Here is an 18,355-nt window from a genome sequence, read left to right as displayed (position 1 = left end):
TGCTGCACTACTTCACTGATCTGTTGTTGACGTGTTATTGATAATCTGTTAAAAGTTTATTAATCATCTTCAAAGGACCACTCGATATAAACATACCTCTTTAATTTAGCTTTTAATTATAATTCTACATCTCTTTCTGTATTGATCTTTTTGATTTGATCTTGATTTAGTCATTACATAATTTTCATTTAATACATTTGACGTCATTGCTTTATATGATTTAAACTATTTTAACAAAAAACACAAGTTGTTTGGCAGGGATAGCTTCTGCTGTCAAAGACTAACAAACAAGCACCCACAGTTTGCCAGATGATGCTGGAAATTTCAGTGGGCCTGTGTTTTATGGTCAGATGAGACCAAAATAGAGCTGTTTAGCAACAAATACCAGAGATGGGTTTGGCAGAGACGTGAAGATGGGCATGCAGGAAAGTGCCTCATCCCAGTGTGAAGTGTGGCGGTGGGTCTGTGAACATCACAGATTGGGGCTCTTTTTTTTCCAACTTGTTTTCAATCAATCAATCAATCAATCAATCAATCAACCTTTATTTTGACTCAGAAGTACATTGAGGGCAACCCTCATTTTCAATGTAGCCGAGCATTTACAAAAACGGATTGACATGACAAAGAAAATAATAACTAAATTTAATAATTTTAATTAAAAGAAAATTTAGATAAAAGATAAAAATAGATAAAAATAAAAATAATAAAAATAAAACAAGAAGAGATTAAGATCAAAAGAAGATAAGAGATTAATAAAATAAAAACATATAATAATAATAATAATTAACTTACTTTTTAAACTTATATTAATAATTTTTGATACATGGTATAACAGACTCCTTTAAATACCAACAGATATTCAAACCTGCTGCCTCAGCCAGGAAGATGGCCCATATTTTTTATCTTCCAGCAGGACAGTGATCCAAAGCACACCTCAAAATCAACACAGAAATAGTTACATTCACAGCATTTGGCTGACGCTCTTATCCAGATCGACTTATAGTTTGATCATTTAACACAGGAACGTGAAGGTAATGTTGGGAGTCTTGCCCAAGGACTCTTATTGGTATAGTGTAGGGTGTTTACCCAGGCGGTGATTGATCCCCAGACTACAGCGTAGAAGGCAGAGGTGTTAACCACTACACTGACCAACCACTGACCACAGAATTAAGGTTTCACCATGGCCAACCCAGTCCCCTGACCTAAACCTCATAAACCCTGCGGGATGAGCTGAGGAAGGACCTCAGAAGTGGTGTGGACCTCTGAATCTGAAGGATCTGAACCGGTTCTGTATGGAGGAATGGTCTCAGATCCTTCACCATGTGTTCTCCAGTCTCATTAAGGTTCATTATTATAGGAGAGACTCAGAGCTGTTATCTTCACAAAGGGAGGCTGCACAAAGGATTATGAAGGGGTGCCGACAATTGTGGCACAAAAATAGATGTTTCCTCATGATACTTAATTTTTTTTTTCTTTCAGTCATTTGTACTTCCAATAAAGGTTATATTTTTAACAAGTCCTAATGCTGCATTTCCGTAGCACACGAACCTGCTCGTCTAAGTTAGTTTACTTCCAATTCTCTTACTTCCAAGTGCATTTACACTGCAAAAAGTAGTGACTTGTCAAGTAAAATCATCAAATCAAATCAAATCAAATTTATTTCTAGCGCTTTTTACAATGGATGTTGTCACAAAGCAGCTTTACAGAATTTCGGAAAAGACAAAGTTTCAACAGGACTGTAAGAATGTACAGAAACCCCCCCGGTGGGCAAGACAGGGGCAACAGTGGCAAGGAGAACCTCCCTCAGAACTGAGGAAGAAACCTTGGGAGGAACCAGGCTCACCAGGGGGGACCCATCCTCCTCTGGTCAAACTACCTACAAGTGATTATATTACTAATATTAATAGCAGTAATATTGGTATTAGGAATAACTAGGAGTCTATGAGAACATCAGTGTAGGGTGGGCAGCTAGTCCAAGGCAGGTGGTGGTAGCTGGGGCAGGGGCAGCTGGTCTGAAGTGGGTAGCAGGAGGGCTCGGCAGTCGGTCGTCCTTCAGTGTCCAGCCGGACATGTGGGCGGTTGTATACTCGGAAAGAAAAGCAGGTAAATTGAATTAGTTTTGTTCTATCCGTTTGTACATAAACAGGGAATGTTAACATTTACAGAGTGAGGCTAACGACTCCGGCAGATCTGACTATGACAGCTTAACTAACAGGAGAGAACCAGAAGGACACACAGACACGGCACTCTAAGACAGTCTGGCATGCCTCCATCATCATAAATCTCCTGTTGAGGTTGTTGTAAGCCTAATTTCTTATTATTGAACTTATTTCTGGACACTTTTTACGTGTTTTGAGTAATTTTATTAAGTAAATTCATCTATTCACTATATTGGCAGATAATATTGCTTGTTGTAAGAAATGTGCTTGAAACCAACAAAATGACCTGCCAGTATAGTGAGATAATTTTACTTGATAAAGTTACCTAAAACAAGTGAATAATAATAATAATAATAATAATAATAATAATAATAATAATGCTTAATTTTCATATAGCGCTTTATCAAGGACCCAAAGTCACTTACAATTCAGAGTACATAAATAACACAACACAGACAACAAGAGCACAGAAATACATACAAAAGTCAAGGCAGTATATGGGAGGTCTAATAAAGGAACCTAACAGACTGAGTGCAGGTTGTGAATCTAGTGAGGCAGACCAGTTTACATAAGAACAGTAATGCTGTACAATGGCAGGGTCAGACATTGAAGGCATGAGGGAGGTTATAGGCAAGTGTGAAAAGATATGATTTCAGGTTAGACTTGAATGTGGAGAGTGAATTGGATTGTTTGACCAGTAGTGGAAGATCCAGAGTCGAGGGGCAGATCTTGAGAAAACCACCAAAGCCTTGGAGGTTCGATGGAGGGATGGTAAGTAGTCCAGCTGAAGATGACCTAATAATAATAATAATATCTGGAAATAAGCTAAATTATCCTATAATTGGTGCACAATCATCTTAGAAATAGAAATCGAAGACCGATCGGCTAGATTGAAGATAATTTCACTTGACAAGACATTATATTTGCAGTGAAATAAAGCCTGCACATAAACGCTCTTCCAACTGAAAACAAACCACTCTCCAAATCCATTTCAGATAGAGTCCCTAAACATTGAGATATTTGGCTCAAAACATATAGAGATGTCATCTCACTCAGCCCTACTATAAGCAGGAATCCCCTGTTCAACTAAGATCTCCGAAGTGCTCCTTTCCTTGCTTGAGTTGTCCATTCGTCTCCATGCTGATCCTCCACTATGGTTTTGCAGGTGAGGACTACAGCCTGGACCCCTTTAGCTGGGACTTTGTGGGGAAGAATGTGGCGTTCATGGCTGCGGAGGGTTTCGTCTACTTTATTCTGAACATGCTTATCCAGTACCGGTTCTTCCTCGAACACTGGTGAGAACACACGCTCCCCTGATATCATACTGCACTAACACAGCTTCAGTTACAGTTAGATTTCATACACATAGCTTCACCGTGACTGGACTAATACAATACATTATTAAGTGACCCTTATTAGCCCCACAACGGGGAAATTTCACCTCCGCATTTAAGCCATCCGTGCAGTGAAACACCACATATGCACTAGTGAAGACACACACACTAGGGGGCAGTGAGCGCACTTGCCCGGAGCGGTGGGCAGCCCAATCCACAGCACCCGGGGAGCAGTTGGGGGTTAGGTGTCTTGCTCAAGGGCTCCTCGGTCACGTGCTGTCAGCTCTGGGGTTCGAACCGGCGACCTTCTGGTTCCCTGACCTCCAGCCCATGAAAAAGACGAATAAAGATAAAAGAGAAAGATAATTTTTCTTGTTTGTATGAAATTTAAGGGCTACATTGCAAGTGAACTAAAGTAAACAGAAGAGAACATCACAGCCCTGAATGTGTTTATTCATAATGCTCAAAACTTTAATGTTGTTCCACTGTAGCTGCTTGGGAAAGCAGTTCACCAGTGGCATTTTGTTGATGGTGTTTAATAATAAATACTATGTAGATGTGTTTTCAAGACAGTGACTGGACGTTTGAGATGTATTACTTACATAAACCGTCTTTAAAGGGGAATTCCACTGATGTTTCTAAATGTTAGTCATTCATTCAGCCAATCCTGACCTGTGGTGATAGGAACCAGGGGTCACCATGACTTCAACAGTATAGCCATTTTATTTTCTATCCAAAACCAGTGAAGCTAGATGAGTCTTCTGCATCTTTTATATGTAATGTTGATGATGAATATAGTGGTAAATCTGAAAATGATTGTTTTCTTTGGTGACTATTTTGCCTCACAGCACCCAGCATGTATCCATCCACAATGAATAAATGTTAAGCCAAAATCTTAAAGCTGTCATAAAACAATGTCTCAGACATCAGGCACTGAATTCATAACCATTTGATGTAATAACTTTCTGGGAGCTTTCAGAGGTGGACGTCTGGTTCCTATCACCACCGCTGTGAACAGCTCTGACTAATCGCTTTATCTAGAACAGAGCATTTCACACCAAACCGCTCTGAAAGATTGGCCAGAGCTCTGAGCTCTGAACATCTTGGCCACTTAATTATGCAGAAATTTTCAAAGAATTGGTGGCATTGCTCTTTAACCACATGTTACAGTAGTTCATAACTGATGTACATATTAAATCAAATTAATGAAGACTTTCTATTGTGTCCCCTGATTAAACGATGCATGTGTGCTCTTCGAATTCCTTTCGGCGTGGAGTCTCATTAGTAAAGCTGAATCTCAGTCTGCTTGGGGGTCGTGAAAACATTCCTGTCTGGTCACATTGTGAGCAGGATGCCGGACTGTAAGAAGCCGCTGGTGATGGACGAGGATCTGGACGTGGCTGAAGAGAGAGAGAGGATCTACAGAGGAGGGAACAGCAGCGACATCCTACACATCAAAGACTTATCCAAGGTGCACAACAGCTCCGCAGTGATAAAGGAGGCAGGCAGCCTGACTCTGTCTCCGTGTCACACTCTCACCCCTCTGCCTCTCTCTACGCTCTCAATAAAGATGGTTCTTCAAGGGTTCTTTAGTAAAGACAGTTGCTCTTTATAGAACCATGAACTCTCAAAGAACCGTTTGCGTGCTTAATGTGTTGAGAATGTGTTGTATGTGGTTCTGTGGAGCACCAAAAAAGGTTCTGCTCTTCTTGCAAAGTCAAGCTTGTACCAAAGGAAGAACACTTTTTGGAGCTAATTAGAACCCTTTTCAAAGATTCAATATAGAACCATATGCAGCACATCCTCCATCAGCCTAAAGAACAATTTCACCAGGCAAAGAACCATTTCAGTAGATAAACGGTTCTCTGAGTGTGCATAGGGCGTGGTCTTTACTAAAGAACTGTTGAAGAACCATCATTTTTAAGCGTTTTTTCCTTTTCTGTCTGTCGATTCGCTCTCACTTTTCCATTCAGTCAGCTTAAAAAGCAGTGAGAAAACTTTGTAAATAAGACTAATTATTCAATACCTACTATAAATCATATAGTAACTACAATTAACTTATTAACTATTCAGTATCTACTATAAATTATTCAGTAACTACTTCAGTGAATGAATAAGTATCAACTGTAAATTATTTAGTAGCTATTATGAATTATTCAGTAACTATGACGAAATATTCAGTATCTACTATAAATTATTCAATAACTACTGTTATTCATTAGATACTATGAATTATTCAGTAACTACTATGAATTATTCAGTAGCTACTTTTAATTATTCAGCAACTACATGAAGTCATTAATCATCCACTATAATTCAATAATTACTCTGAATTATTCATTATCAACTATAAATTGTTCAGTGTCTACTATGAATTATTTAGTAACTACTTTAAAACGTTCACCGTCTATTTTAAAACGTGTAAAAATGTCATTTTTACAGCTCTGAGATAAAAAATTGAAGGGTGGGCCCACATACAGACCCTTCCAGTTTTTAAAAGGGTAAAAACAACACTTGTGGTGGTCTTAGCATCAGCAGCAGTAATGCTCTGTCTCTCTCTCTGTGCAAAGTGAGCTCATGAAAGCGTTTCCCTCTCCTTTCAGACGTACACTGGGGGCACTAAGCCTGCAGTGGACAGGATCTGTGTGGGAGTATCTCCAGGAGAGGTAAAGCCATGTTCCTCCACCTGCTGTCAGACATGCAGAATTTCCTGAATCCCTAATAAGACCGTGTTTCTCTCCTAGTGCTTTGGGCTTCTGGGTGTCAATGGCGCTGGGAAAACAACCACGTTCAAAATGCTCACTGGGGACATCGACGTGAGCTCAGGGGAGGCTGCTGTCACTGGTCATAGGTATGGTCACGCACAGGGCACCTGCTGGCATTTCCTTTGGCATAAGAATTTATTTATTTATGTATTTTTCAACTTTAGTATTCCCTGAGCTCATTGACACTTACATCTTTAAGATGCAGTCCAAATAAATTCTCCCAGATATGCACAACAACTACTTGTGATATTCTCAGTATTTCTGAGTATAAAGGACTTAAATGCTTCGACATCATGAATTTGTGAGTGGGAAAATGATCCAGTATTAAGACTGCAGCAGAAAAAAAATGACAGTATGGTGTACATTTCAGGACATCCTCAGACCTCAGCATCAGTATTCAGGCATCAGACAGAATGGCGTCATTCCTCGGACTAAACGACATCAAGTCTCGGGAAAACAATCGTCTCAGATGTGCTGAAAAATGGTATCAGACCAAACGGCCTCTGAAAAAAGGTATCAGACCAAACGGCCTCTGAAAAAAGGTATCAGACCAAACGGCCTCTGAAAAAAGGTATCAGACCAAACGGTCTCTGAAAAAAGGTATCAGACCAAACGGCCTCTGAAAAAAGGTATCAGACCAAATGGCCTCTATAAAAAGGTATCAGACCAAACGGCCTCTGAAAAAAGGTATCAGACCAAACGGCCTCTGAAAAAAGGTATCAGACCAAACGGCCTCTATAAAAAGGTATCAGACCAAACGGCCTCTGAAAAAAGGTATCAGACCAAACGGCCTCTGAAAAAAGGTCTCTGACCAAACGGCCTCTGAAAAAAGATATCAGACCAAACGGCCTCTGAAAAAAGGTCTCTGACCAAACGGCCTCTGAAAAAAGATATCAGACCAAACGGCCTCTGAAAAAAGGTCTCTGACCAAACGGCCTCTGAAAAAAGATATCAGACCAAACGGCCTCTGAAAAAAGGTCTCTGACCAAACGGTATCTGAAAAAAGGTATCAGACCAAACGGCCTCTGAAAAAAGGTCTCTGACCAAACGGCCTCTGAAAAAAGGTATCAGACCAAACGGCCTCTGAAAAAAGGTATCAGACCAAACGGCCTCTGAAAAAAGGTATCAGACCAAACGGCCTCTGAAAAAAGGTATCAGACCAAACGGCCTCTATAAAAAGGTATCAGACCAAACGGCCTCTGAAAAAAGGTAACAGACCAAACGGCCTCTGAAAAAAGGTAACAGACCAAACGGCCTCTGAAAAAAGATATCAGACCAAACGGCCTCTGAAAAAAGGTCTCTGACCAAACGGCCTCTGAAAAAAGATATCAGACCAAACGGCCTCTGAAAAAAGGTCTCTGACCAAACGGCCTCTGAAAAAAGATATCAGACCAAACGGCCTCTGAAAAAAGGTCTCTGACCAAACGGTATCTGAAAAAAGGTATCAGACCAAACGGCCTCTGAAAAAAGGTCTCTGACCAAACGGCCTCTGAAAAAAGGTATCAGACCAAACGGCCTCTGAAAAAAGGTATCAGACCAAACGGCCTCTGAAAAAAGGTATCAGACCAAACGGTCTCTGAAAAAAGGTATCAGACCAAACGGCCTCTGAAAAAAGGTCTCTGACCAAACGGCCTCTGAAAAAAGGTCTCTGACCAAACGGCCTCTGAAAAAAGATATCAGACCAAACGGCCTCTGAAAAAAGGTCTCTGACCAAACGGTCTCTGAAAAAAGGTATCAGACCAAACGGCCTCTGAAAAAAGGTCTCTGACCAAACGGCCTCTGAAAAAAGGTATCAGACCAAACGGCCTCTGAAAAAAGGTATCAGACCAAACGGCCTCTGAAAAAAGGTATCAGACCAAACGGCCTCTGAAAAAAGGTCTCTGACCAAACGGCCTCTATAAAAAGGTATCAGACCAAACGGCCTCTGAAAAAAGGTATCAGACCAAACGGCCTCTGAAAAAAGGTCTCTGACCAAACGGCCTCTGAAAAAAGATATCAGACCAAACGGCCTCTGAAAAAAGGTCTCTGACCAAACGGCCTCTGAAAAAAGATATCAGACCAAACAGCCTCTGAAAAAAGGTCTCTGACCAAACGGTATCTGAAAAAAGGTATCAGACCAAACGACCTCTGAAAAAAGGTCTCTGACCAAACGGCCTCTGAAAAAAGGTATCAGACCAAACGGCCTCTGAAAAAAGGTATCAGACCAAACGGCCTCTGAAAAAAGGTATCAGACCAAACGGTCTCTGAAAAAAGGTATCAGACCAAACGGTCTCTGAAAAAAGGTATCAGACCAAACGGCCTCTGAAAAAAGGTATCAGACCAAACGGCCTCTATAAAAAGGTATCAGACCAAACGACCTCTGAAAAAAGGTCTCTGACCAAACGGCCTCTGAAAAAAGATCTCTGACCAAACGGCCTCTGAAAAAAGATATCAGACCAAACGGCCTCTGAAAAAAGGTATCAGACCAAACGGCCTCTGAAAAAAGATCTCTGACCAAACGGCCTCTGAAAAAAGGTATCAGACCAAACGGCCTCTGAAAAAAGGTCTCTGACCAAACGGTCTCTGAAAAAAGGTATCAGACCAAACGGCCTCTGAAAAAAGGTCTCTGACCAAACGGCCTCTGAAAAAAGGTATCAGACCAAACGGCCTCTGAAAAAAGGTATCAGACCAAACGGCCTCTGAAAAAAGGTATCAGACCAAACGGCCTCTGAAAAAAGGTCTCTGACCAAACGGCCTCTGAAAAAAGGTATCAGACCAAACGGTCTCTGAAAAAAGGTATCAGACCAAACGGCCTCTGAAAAAAGGTATCAGACCAAACGGCCTCTGAAAAAAGGTATCAGACCAAACGGTATCAGACCAAACGGTCTCTGAAAAAAGGTATCAGACCAAACGGTCTCTGAAAAAAGGTATCAGACCAAACGGCCTCTGAAAAAAGGTATCAGACCAAACGGTCTCTGAAAAAAGGTATCAGACCAAACGGTCTCTGAAAAAAGGTATCAGACCAAACGGCCTCTGAAAAAAGGTATCAGACCAAACGGCCTCTATAAAAAGGTATCAGACCAAACGGCCTCTGAAAAAAGATATCAGACCAAACGGCCTCTGAAAAAAGGTCTCTGACCAAACGGCCTCTGAAAAAAGATATCAGACCAAACGGCCTCTATAAAAAGGTATCAGACCAAACGGCCTCTGAAAAAACGGTATCAGACCAAACGGCCTCTGAAAAAAGGTCTCTGACCAAACGGCCTCTGAAAAAAGATATCAGACCAAACGGCCTCTGAAAAAAGGTCTCTGACCAAACGGCCTCTGAAAAAAGGTCTCTGACCAAACGGCCTCTGAAAAAAGATATCAGACCAAACGGCCTCTGAAAAAAGGTCTCTGACCAAACGGCCTCTGAAAAAAGGTATCAGACCAAACGGCCTCTATAAAAAGGTATCAGACCAAACGGCCTCTGAAAAAAGGTATCAGAGCAAACGGCCTCTGAAAAAAGGTGTCAGACCAAACGGCCTCTGAAAAAAGATATCAGACCAAACGGCCTCTATAAAAAGGTATCAGACCAAACGGCCTCTGAAAAAAGGTATCAGACCAAACGGCCTCTATAAAAAGGTATCAGACCAAACGGCCTCTGAAAAAAGGTATCAGACCAAACGGCCTCTATAAAAAGGTATCAGACCAAACGGCCTCTATAAAAAGGTATCAGACCAAACGGCCTCTGAACAAAGGTGTCAGACCAAACGGCCTCTATAAAAAGGTATCAGACCAAACGGCCTCTGAAAAAAGGTATCAGACCAAACGGCCTCTGAAAAAAGGTATCAGACCAAACGGCCTCTGAAAAAAGGTATCAGACCAAATACTGTCACACAAAATTGCCTCAATCGCTAGGAGTAGCGGACACCCCTGCAACAGCTGACGGTGCAGCCTCTCATTTGGGATTATGTGGAAATCAAATCAAATCAAGTTTATTTGTATCGCTTTTTACAACGGATGTTGTCATAAAGCAGCTTTACAGAATTTCGGAAAAGACAAAGTTTCAACAGGACTGTAAGAATGTACAGAAACCCCCTGGTGGGCAAGCCAGGGGCAACAGTGGCAAGGAAAAAATCCCTCAGAACTGAGGAAGAAACCTTGGGAAGAACCAGGCTCACCAGGGGGGACCCAACCTCCTCTGGTCAACACCAGCTGAAACCTTGGTGGAAAGAGATGAGCCGTATCATTTACCATCAAAAGACATTGCAAATGTTATTCTGGCATTTATATTGAGAAAACACAGTAGCTTGGTGTAACAGCACTTGGTCTGAAGACATTTGGTGTAATAACTTTTTTCCGAGGCTGCTTGGTCTGACGACGTTTGGTCTAATACCTTTTTTCCGAGGCTGCTTGGTCTGACGGTGTGTGGTCTAATACCTTTTTTCCGAGGCTGCTTGGTCTGACGGCGTTTGGTCTAATACCTTTTTTCCGAGGCTGCTTGGTCTGACGGTGTGTGGTCTAATACCTTTTTTCCGAGGCTGCTTGGTCTGACGGCGTTTGGTCTAATACCTTTTTTCCGAGGCTGCTTGGTCTGACGGCGTTTGGTCTAATACCTTTTTTCTGAGGCTGTGTGGTCTGACGGCGTGTGGTCTAATACCTTTTTTCCGAGGCTGCTTGGTCTGACGGCGTTTGGTCTAATACCTTTTTTCTGAGGCTGTGTGGTCTGACGGTGTGTGGTCTAATACCTTTTTTCCGAGGCTGCTTGGTCTGACGGTGTGTGGTCTAATACCTTTTTTCTGAGGCTGTGTGGTCTGACGGCGTTTGGTCTAATACCTTTTTTCTGAGGCTGTGTGGTCTGACGGTGTGTGGTCTAATACCTTTTTTCCGAGGCTGCTTGGTCTGACGGTGTGTGGTCTAATACCTTTTTTCTGAGGCTGTGTGGTCTGACGGCGTTTGGTCTAATACCTTTTTTCTGAGGCTGTGTGGTCTGACGGTGTGTGGTCTAATACCTGTTTTCCGAGGCTGCTTGGTCTGACGGTGTGTGGTCTAATACCTTTTTTCCGAGGCTGCTTGGTCTGACGACGTTTGGTCTAATACCTTTTTTCCGAGGCTACGTGGTCTGACAGCGTTTGGTCTAATACCTTTTTTCCGAGGCTGCTTGGTCTGACAGCGTTTGGTCTAATACCTTTTTTCTGAGGCTGCTTGGTCTGACGACGTTTGGTCTAATACCTTTTTTCCGAGGCTGCTTGGTCTGAAGGTGTGTGGTCTAATACCTTTTTTCTGAGGCTGCTTGGTCTGACGGCGTGCGGTCTAGTGTGGTCTAGTGTTCAGTTACACCAGATCGAGACATGATGATGATTTTCCCAAGACTCAAAGTCATTCACTCCTAGGAATGATGCCATTGTGCCTGATGCCCTAGTACTGACACTGAGGTCTGAGGATGTCCTAAAAAAAAAGTAGACCATATGACAGACCAGTCCTGAGTACTGCAGTAGCTGGACATTCATTAATGGGTACATTGAATACGTGCATTTACCCTGAACTTCTGAAGTTATTATTTAGTGCTAGTCTTACATAAGCACTAAAAAAAAGTCTTGCTTTGAGTGTCCTTGATTCAGATGAGCACATCAGTACCTCAGAAATAAATTACATCAACACAAAAGCCACCTTTATTCCCATGTGTCCTGATGTTTTCCCAGCTCTAGACGTCTAGTAATTATTGGCATTTTGCCATAACATTTCAGTGTAGTTTCATAATTACATACTCAGTTACATAATCAGTTACTTTTACATGTGATTCTCATTAAATATCAGTGTCCACTCTACACATCCTACTTTTTTCAGCGTCCAAATTACAAAAACGTGATCTTTTTTTCTCTTTTCACAAAACAAGACAGCGCACGACACGACAAGGCCCCTTACATTAAATTGAAATCATAATAAAAAGCTGTGAAAGTCTAGAATCAGCTCTTTCCACCCACACAAGTTGCGATGAGTGATAAAGCAGGACATCACTCGCCTCTAAAGGTTAAACGGATATAGAGGAAGCGCTGGAGATGCCGTGATATGCCAGCCCACACAGTGCTGAGGTCCTCTTGCTGTATGATTTACTTTTTCTGCCCTCCAGCATCCTGACCAACATCCTGGATGTGTATCAGAACATGGGTTACTGTCCTCAGTTTGATGCCATAGATGATCTGCTGACCGGCAGAGAACATCTACATCTCTACGCGCGACTCAGCGGAGTCCCAGAGTCTGAGATCAGCAGGGTGAGACGTGCACTCCCTTCACTGCCGTCTGCTCTCTCTCTCTCTGATCTGTCTTCTCTCCCTGAGTCAGCTCGTTCTTTTTTTATTCTTCTATCTTTACCATCGTACACTGTAGACTGTATACCCTGCACTGTACACCCCTCTTTTTCCTTGTTATGCCGGTCATTTCTTGCTGTCTCTAAGCAGTAGGAGAGCACGGGGAACGACCCAACAGGGGCCACAAATTAACAAGGACTGTAACATAGTGTCAAGCAGCGTGAGCTTTCGCAGGATGAAGAAAGGATGAATACACAATTTTACTGTGAAAATGTTTGACGTTTAAAAAGAATAATTCATAGTTAGCATTATTTAACAATGTGGCATTTTTTCCCCAATCAAACAATGAGGTTGATATAAATAGGCTTTACCTTTTTCATATAATTTTCACAGCTGTATTTTTTATATTTACAATGTTTAAACTGTAACATTTACAGAGGTGGACGAAGTACACAAATCATGTAGTTGAGTTAAAAGTAGAAGTAGAAGTCCTTACTCTAGACCTCAACTTGAGTAAAAGTACTAAAGTATAAAGTAAAAGTACTACAGTATTTACCTTCAAATGTACTAAAGTAAAAGTACTAAAAGAGTAATTCTGGCTCTGATGTCCTGTTATCATTTTTATAACCAGACTGGCTTCATGAACTCATTTCAGGTGAAAATGTAGGAGGAAAAAGTCGGATATTAGACTCTGAAATGTAGTGGAGTGAAAGGAAAAAGTCGCCCAGAAATGGAGAAACTTCAGTACAGCTACACCAAAAAATACTAAAGTACAGGAACTAATTACATTTACTCAGTTACTCAGTTACTCAGTTACTCTCCACCACTGAACATATATTTGTGGTTAACCTGGACCGACTGGCAGGTTTGCTTCACACTTCTATAACGTAAGAGAAACTCAGTTTGGACCGGAGTCCATGTAGTTACTGGGTGCTTTAGTATGTGATAAGCCTGGGTTTTTAAGGGGCTAAAAAAGCTGACAGCCAGCAGCCCCCTAACAAAACCGTCAAGGGGCCACTGGGGGGCCGGGGTATGTCTTTTTTTCTCTGTCTCATTCACGCTTCTCTGTTCTGGGGCAGGTGGCAGACTGGGCGATCCAGAAGCTGGGTCTGACTCAGTACGCGGGTTACAGCGCTGGGACCTACAGCGGGGGAAACAAGCGCAAACTGTCCACTGCAATCGCCATGATCGGCTGTCCTGCCCTCGTACTGCTGGTCTGTGACCTTTATCACATGTGGCTATCAAATAAAATAGTTTACGGCATGCAGGAGCATCATTAAGCGGGGTTTGGTGGGGTGGTCCATCCCAATGTTGAAAAGAAGTCCAATTTATGAGTAAAACATAAATAATGAAAGAAATCACATTTATTCAGAGACACTTAAAGACATTGTGGGTCTTTAGAAGAGACGAAACCTTTAAGGGGTGCAAAACCACTTTTAGGGGTGAATGATGGATTTTTGTTAGAGCTCAGCTGTTCCTGCAATTCTTCTTCAAACACTTGCAGTTACTGAGAAATGGTCTCTCACACACACACACACACACACACACAAACACACACACACACACACACACACATTATCTAAGTCACTTATCTACTTGGGTCAATCAAAACGGGAAAAAGACTGACTTAAGACTGCCGTCTTGACCACCTTACACCAAACGATTGAGATGTGCGAAAAACGAGACCCTCGTGATTTTATTCCGACACTGGATAATTTGTATGCGACAGTGAAATCGCTTGAAAAGTCGTTTGGTGTAAGGCCGACGTAAAGTGGTCATAGTAATCAGACACAGGTGAGACACATCAATACTTAGGAGAGGAATAACGCTGATTGGTTGGTGCTGGTGGTGAGATTGCCAGATGATCTCCCAGGGAGATCCGGGGAGATTGAATCCAGAGAGGAGTGAGGTGTGACAGCCATGTGATCTACCATAGGATTCTGGGAGATCGAGTCCTTAGCTAGAGCAGGGTCAGCGGGACGCGTGACGAATGAAAATTTTATTTAATCAAAATACTTAAAACAAGTACAAAAAAATGTCTAAGAATAGGGAAAACAATCTTAAATTACGCTTACAACATTCTCGACAGGATTTATTGATTTATTGACTATATCTAAGAAACCTTTTCTTGACAAGATACCATGTTTTGCAGTGTTACAGTATCACCCAGCTTCCAACTACGGCTTTGTACTAAGGGAGCCACCAGCATGCTTTTAGCAGCACTTCCTTTGCACCCTTCTAGTAATACATTCTTTCTGATTTCTCACGTTCGTAAAACATGAAGATACTGGAGCAACAGACAAACTCAGTCACGTTTATGGCTGCGTTCACATTGCCAGCTTGAAGTGGCACAAATCTGATGTTTTGACTCAGATCTGGTGTTTTCAGGGCGGTGTGGACACAAATCTGATCTTTTCAAATCCGACCTGAGCCGCTTTCATATGTGGTGCTAGATCTGATACGCATCCGATTCGTGGTCATGTGACCTTAATGTGACGCTCAGATCGGAATTCATGTGCTTTTTTCCCACTGCGCCATCGTTCAGCGTTACCATGGCAACAGCGCCGAACAGACGTTAACGTCTGTAAAAGCAGCTCATATCACCTTTTTCTCCTCCGTCTGGCTCTAATAACGAAGCTGAGCGCTGATCAGAGTTAATGATCTTCTCAGCGAAGCTCGTTCTGCTCGTTAGTTTGTGCTGATGATGCAGTGATTCAGTCACGTGACGTTACTGAGTAGGAGGAGCTCATGAGGGTCAGTTCAGGACGCCAGTTCGTTTGAATTAACGACTAATTTGAATCACCTAAATGTGTGTGAACCACCGTGTCAGAGAAATCGGATCTGAGTAAATAATCGGACTTGAGAAATGAGGCTTGTAATGAGAACGTAGCTTATGACAGGTCAAACAAGCAAACCTGTTTACATCAAAGCTTTTTATTAATATTTTTTTGTATTATGTTATGTTGTCAGTTCATTGTCCCTGTGTGTGTGTGAACAGGACGAGCCAACCACTGGAATGGACCCCCACTCTCGGCGCTTCCTGTGGAACTCCATTATGAGTGTGATTCAGGACGGGAGGGCTGTGGTTCTCACATCTCATAGGTAAACACTGAGCTGTAATACCTTTAACTACACTTTAATAGTCATTGGAAGTAATGGCCTATCAGAGACAACACTGAATAATCAGATGGTCTTATTTTGTGGTCTCCTGGTTTTGCTGCTTAAACTGCAATCTTCGGCAACACTGCAAACGCCTTAGAGCCCAAATGTAGTTGATCAGCCAAGACATGTTTGGTGTCTAGAGTTTTCTTTACCTCTTCCCCCGGAGCTACAAGTCTAATGGAGCCTTGTACACCAGTAATGGAGTAACGTACACCAAATAGCACTTTATTTCCCAGACCATCTCACCATATAACACAATAGTATGTGTAAAATGGACAAAAGTACAGAGCATTCCTAAAGCAGTAGTAGCAGCCGTGTTAAAGCCCATATCAGGGGTTGGCAACATGCGACTCTTGTACTGTCCTGTTGCAGCTCCACAGCAGAATTAGAACAATAAATGGTCTTAAACACTGGAGTTAAAGTAGTGAACGATGTAATTTATAATACGTCTGTAATAATGTAGTCTATAATACATTTGTACTAATGTAGTCTGTAATACATCTGTAGTGATGTAGTCTGTAATAATGTAGTCTGTAATACATCTGTAGTGATGTAGTCTGTAATAATGTAGTCTGTAATAATGTAGTCTATAATACATCTGTAATAATGTAGTCTGTAATACGTCTCTAATAATGTAGTCTGTAATAATGTAGTCTGTAATAATGTAGTCTGTAATACATCTGTAATAATGTAGTCTGTAATACGTCTCTAATAATGTAGTCTGTAATAATGTAGTCTGTAATAATGTAGTCTGTAATACATCTGTAATAATGTAGTCTGTAATAATGTAGTCTACAATACATCTGTAATAATGTAGTCTATAATACATCTGTAATAATGTAGTCTGTAATACATCTCTAATAATGTAGTCTGTAATAATGTAGTCTGTAATACATCTGTAATAATGTAGTCTGTAATAATGTAGTCTGTAATACATCTGTAATAATGTAGTCTGTAATACATCTCTAATAATGTAGTCTGTAATAATGTAGTCTGTAATACGTCTGTAATAATGTAGTCTGTAATACATCTGTAATAATGTAGTCTGTAATAATGTAGTCTGTAATACATCTGTAATAATGTAGTCTGTAATACATCTCTAATAATGTAGTCTGTAATAATGTAGTCTGTAATACGTCTGTAATAATGTAGTCTGTAATACATCTGTAATAATGTAGTCTATAATACGTCTGTAATAATGTAGTCTGTAATACATCTGTAATAATGTAGTTTGTAATACATCTGTAATGTAGTCTGTAATACGTCTAATGTAGTCTGTAATACATCTGTAATAATGTAGTTTGTAATACGTCTATAATAATATAGTCTATAATATGTCTGTAATAATGTAGTCTGTAATACATCTGTAATAATGTAGTCTGTAATAATGCAGTCTATAATACATCTGTAATAATGTAGTCTGTAATACATCTCTAATAATGTAGTCTGTAATAATGTAGTCTGTAATACATCTCTAATAATGTAGTCTGTAATAATGTAGTCTGTAATACGTCTGTAATAAGGTAGTCTGCAATAATGCAGTCTATACATATGTAATAATGTAGTCTATAATACATCTCTAATAATGTAGTCTATAATACGTCTGTAATAATGTAGTCTATATATCTGTAATAATGTAGTCTATATATCTGTAATAATGTAGTCTATATATCTGTAATAATGTAGTCTATAGTAGATGTTTTACCCTTTAACCGTGACGATTGGCACATAGACTGCTGGTCATCACAGCAACACAGAAAACAGTCTCCTCCAGTTAGTAGCTGATGAATATTGATCATTTGGAGATGAATGGACTTATTTGCATTCACAATCACTCCAGCTGTTTTCCTGATACGTTTAATCTGCAACGAGGAACTGACAAACACTAGAAAGTCTTGATGCTGAAGTCAGATTCTAACTCGCCAGCCTCTTGTTTGAATTCTCCCGTTCCACCTTAAATGGTGCCTGAGGTGTCAGAATGTAAAGGCTGCACCATTTAAGGTGGACCGGTAAATTTGAACTTGAATCTGGCGAATGAGAAGCGAATTCAGCCTCGTAAACAGTCGCACGTTCAGAGACATTTTACAAGAAACTGTTCCACTTTTGTGGAAATGTTTCCTGCCAGAGATGCGAGAAAAGCAGCTATAGCTGAGCTGAAGCTTAAAGCAGAGCAAAGTCAATCTGTGTTTTCATTTATATTGTGTTTTTAGCTTCTAATAGTACATCAGCATATACTGAGACATATTCACAGCCAAGATGGTAAAATGGATGTAAAATGCTGTGGCTCCTGCGATGGTTTGTTTTTGGCTCTTCTTGACATTTGGGTTGCGACCGCCGACCCATACTGTTGTCCATTTTTGCATTAAGAAGCAAACACTGGACACAGAACATGTCTTGGCTGAACTATTCCATTAAATCTGTGTATTTATTAATGTTTGTGATACTTGCAGAAGGCTCTTATCTGCCTTGTTTTTGTTCTGACAGTATGGAAGAATGTGAGGCCCTCTGCACGCGTTTGGCCATTATGGTGAACGGGACCTTCAAGTGTCTGGGCACCATTCAGCACCTCAAATACAAGTACGAACACAGTGTCCTCATCTTAAAATACAGCTACAGCTTTTTTTGATCCTTTAAGAAATGTTTGTGAGTTATTCAGGGCCAGTTTG

General features: G+C 41.0%; 1 protein-coding gene across 5 annotated transcripts in view; it reads left to right on the top strand.

The window, feature by feature from the left end:
* Positions 1 to 18,355, top strand: part of abca4a (ATP-binding cassette, sub-family A (ABC1), member 4a) — a 131,644-nt gene that overhangs the window by 109,306 nt on the left and 3,983 nt on the right. For all 5 annotated transcript variants that reach the window (XM_037536760.1, XM_037536759.1, XM_037536758.1 and 2 more), the window contains 8 exons: positions 3,325 to 3,454; positions 4,844 to 4,964; positions 6,097 to 6,159; positions 6,238 to 6,344; positions 12,350 to 12,491; positions 13,607 to 13,741; positions 15,526 to 15,629; positions 18,174 to 18,266. In XM_037536760.1, coding sequence (XP_037392657.1) covers positions 3,325 to 3,454; positions 4,844 to 4,964; positions 6,097 to 6,159; positions 6,238 to 6,344; positions 12,350 to 12,491; positions 13,607 to 13,741; positions 15,526 to 15,629; positions 18,174 to 18,266 — 895 coding nt within the window. The remainder of the gene's footprint in view (positions 1 to 3,324; positions 3,455 to 4,843; positions 4,965 to 6,096; positions 6,160 to 6,237; positions 6,345 to 12,349; positions 12,492 to 13,606; positions 13,742 to 15,525; positions 15,630 to 18,173; positions 18,267 to 18,355) is intronic.

The sequence above is a fragment of the Pygocentrus nattereri genome, chromosome 3, assembly GCF_015220715.1.
Source record: "Pygocentrus nattereri isolate fPygNat1 chromosome 3, fPygNat1.pri, whole genome shotgun sequence".
Classification (NCBI taxonomy): domain Eukaryota; kingdom Metazoa; phylum Chordata; class Actinopteri; order Characiformes; family Serrasalmidae; genus Pygocentrus; species Pygocentrus nattereri.
The sequence above is the reverse complement of the archived record's forward strand: the minus strand, read 5'-3'. Positions and strand labels throughout refer to the sequence as shown.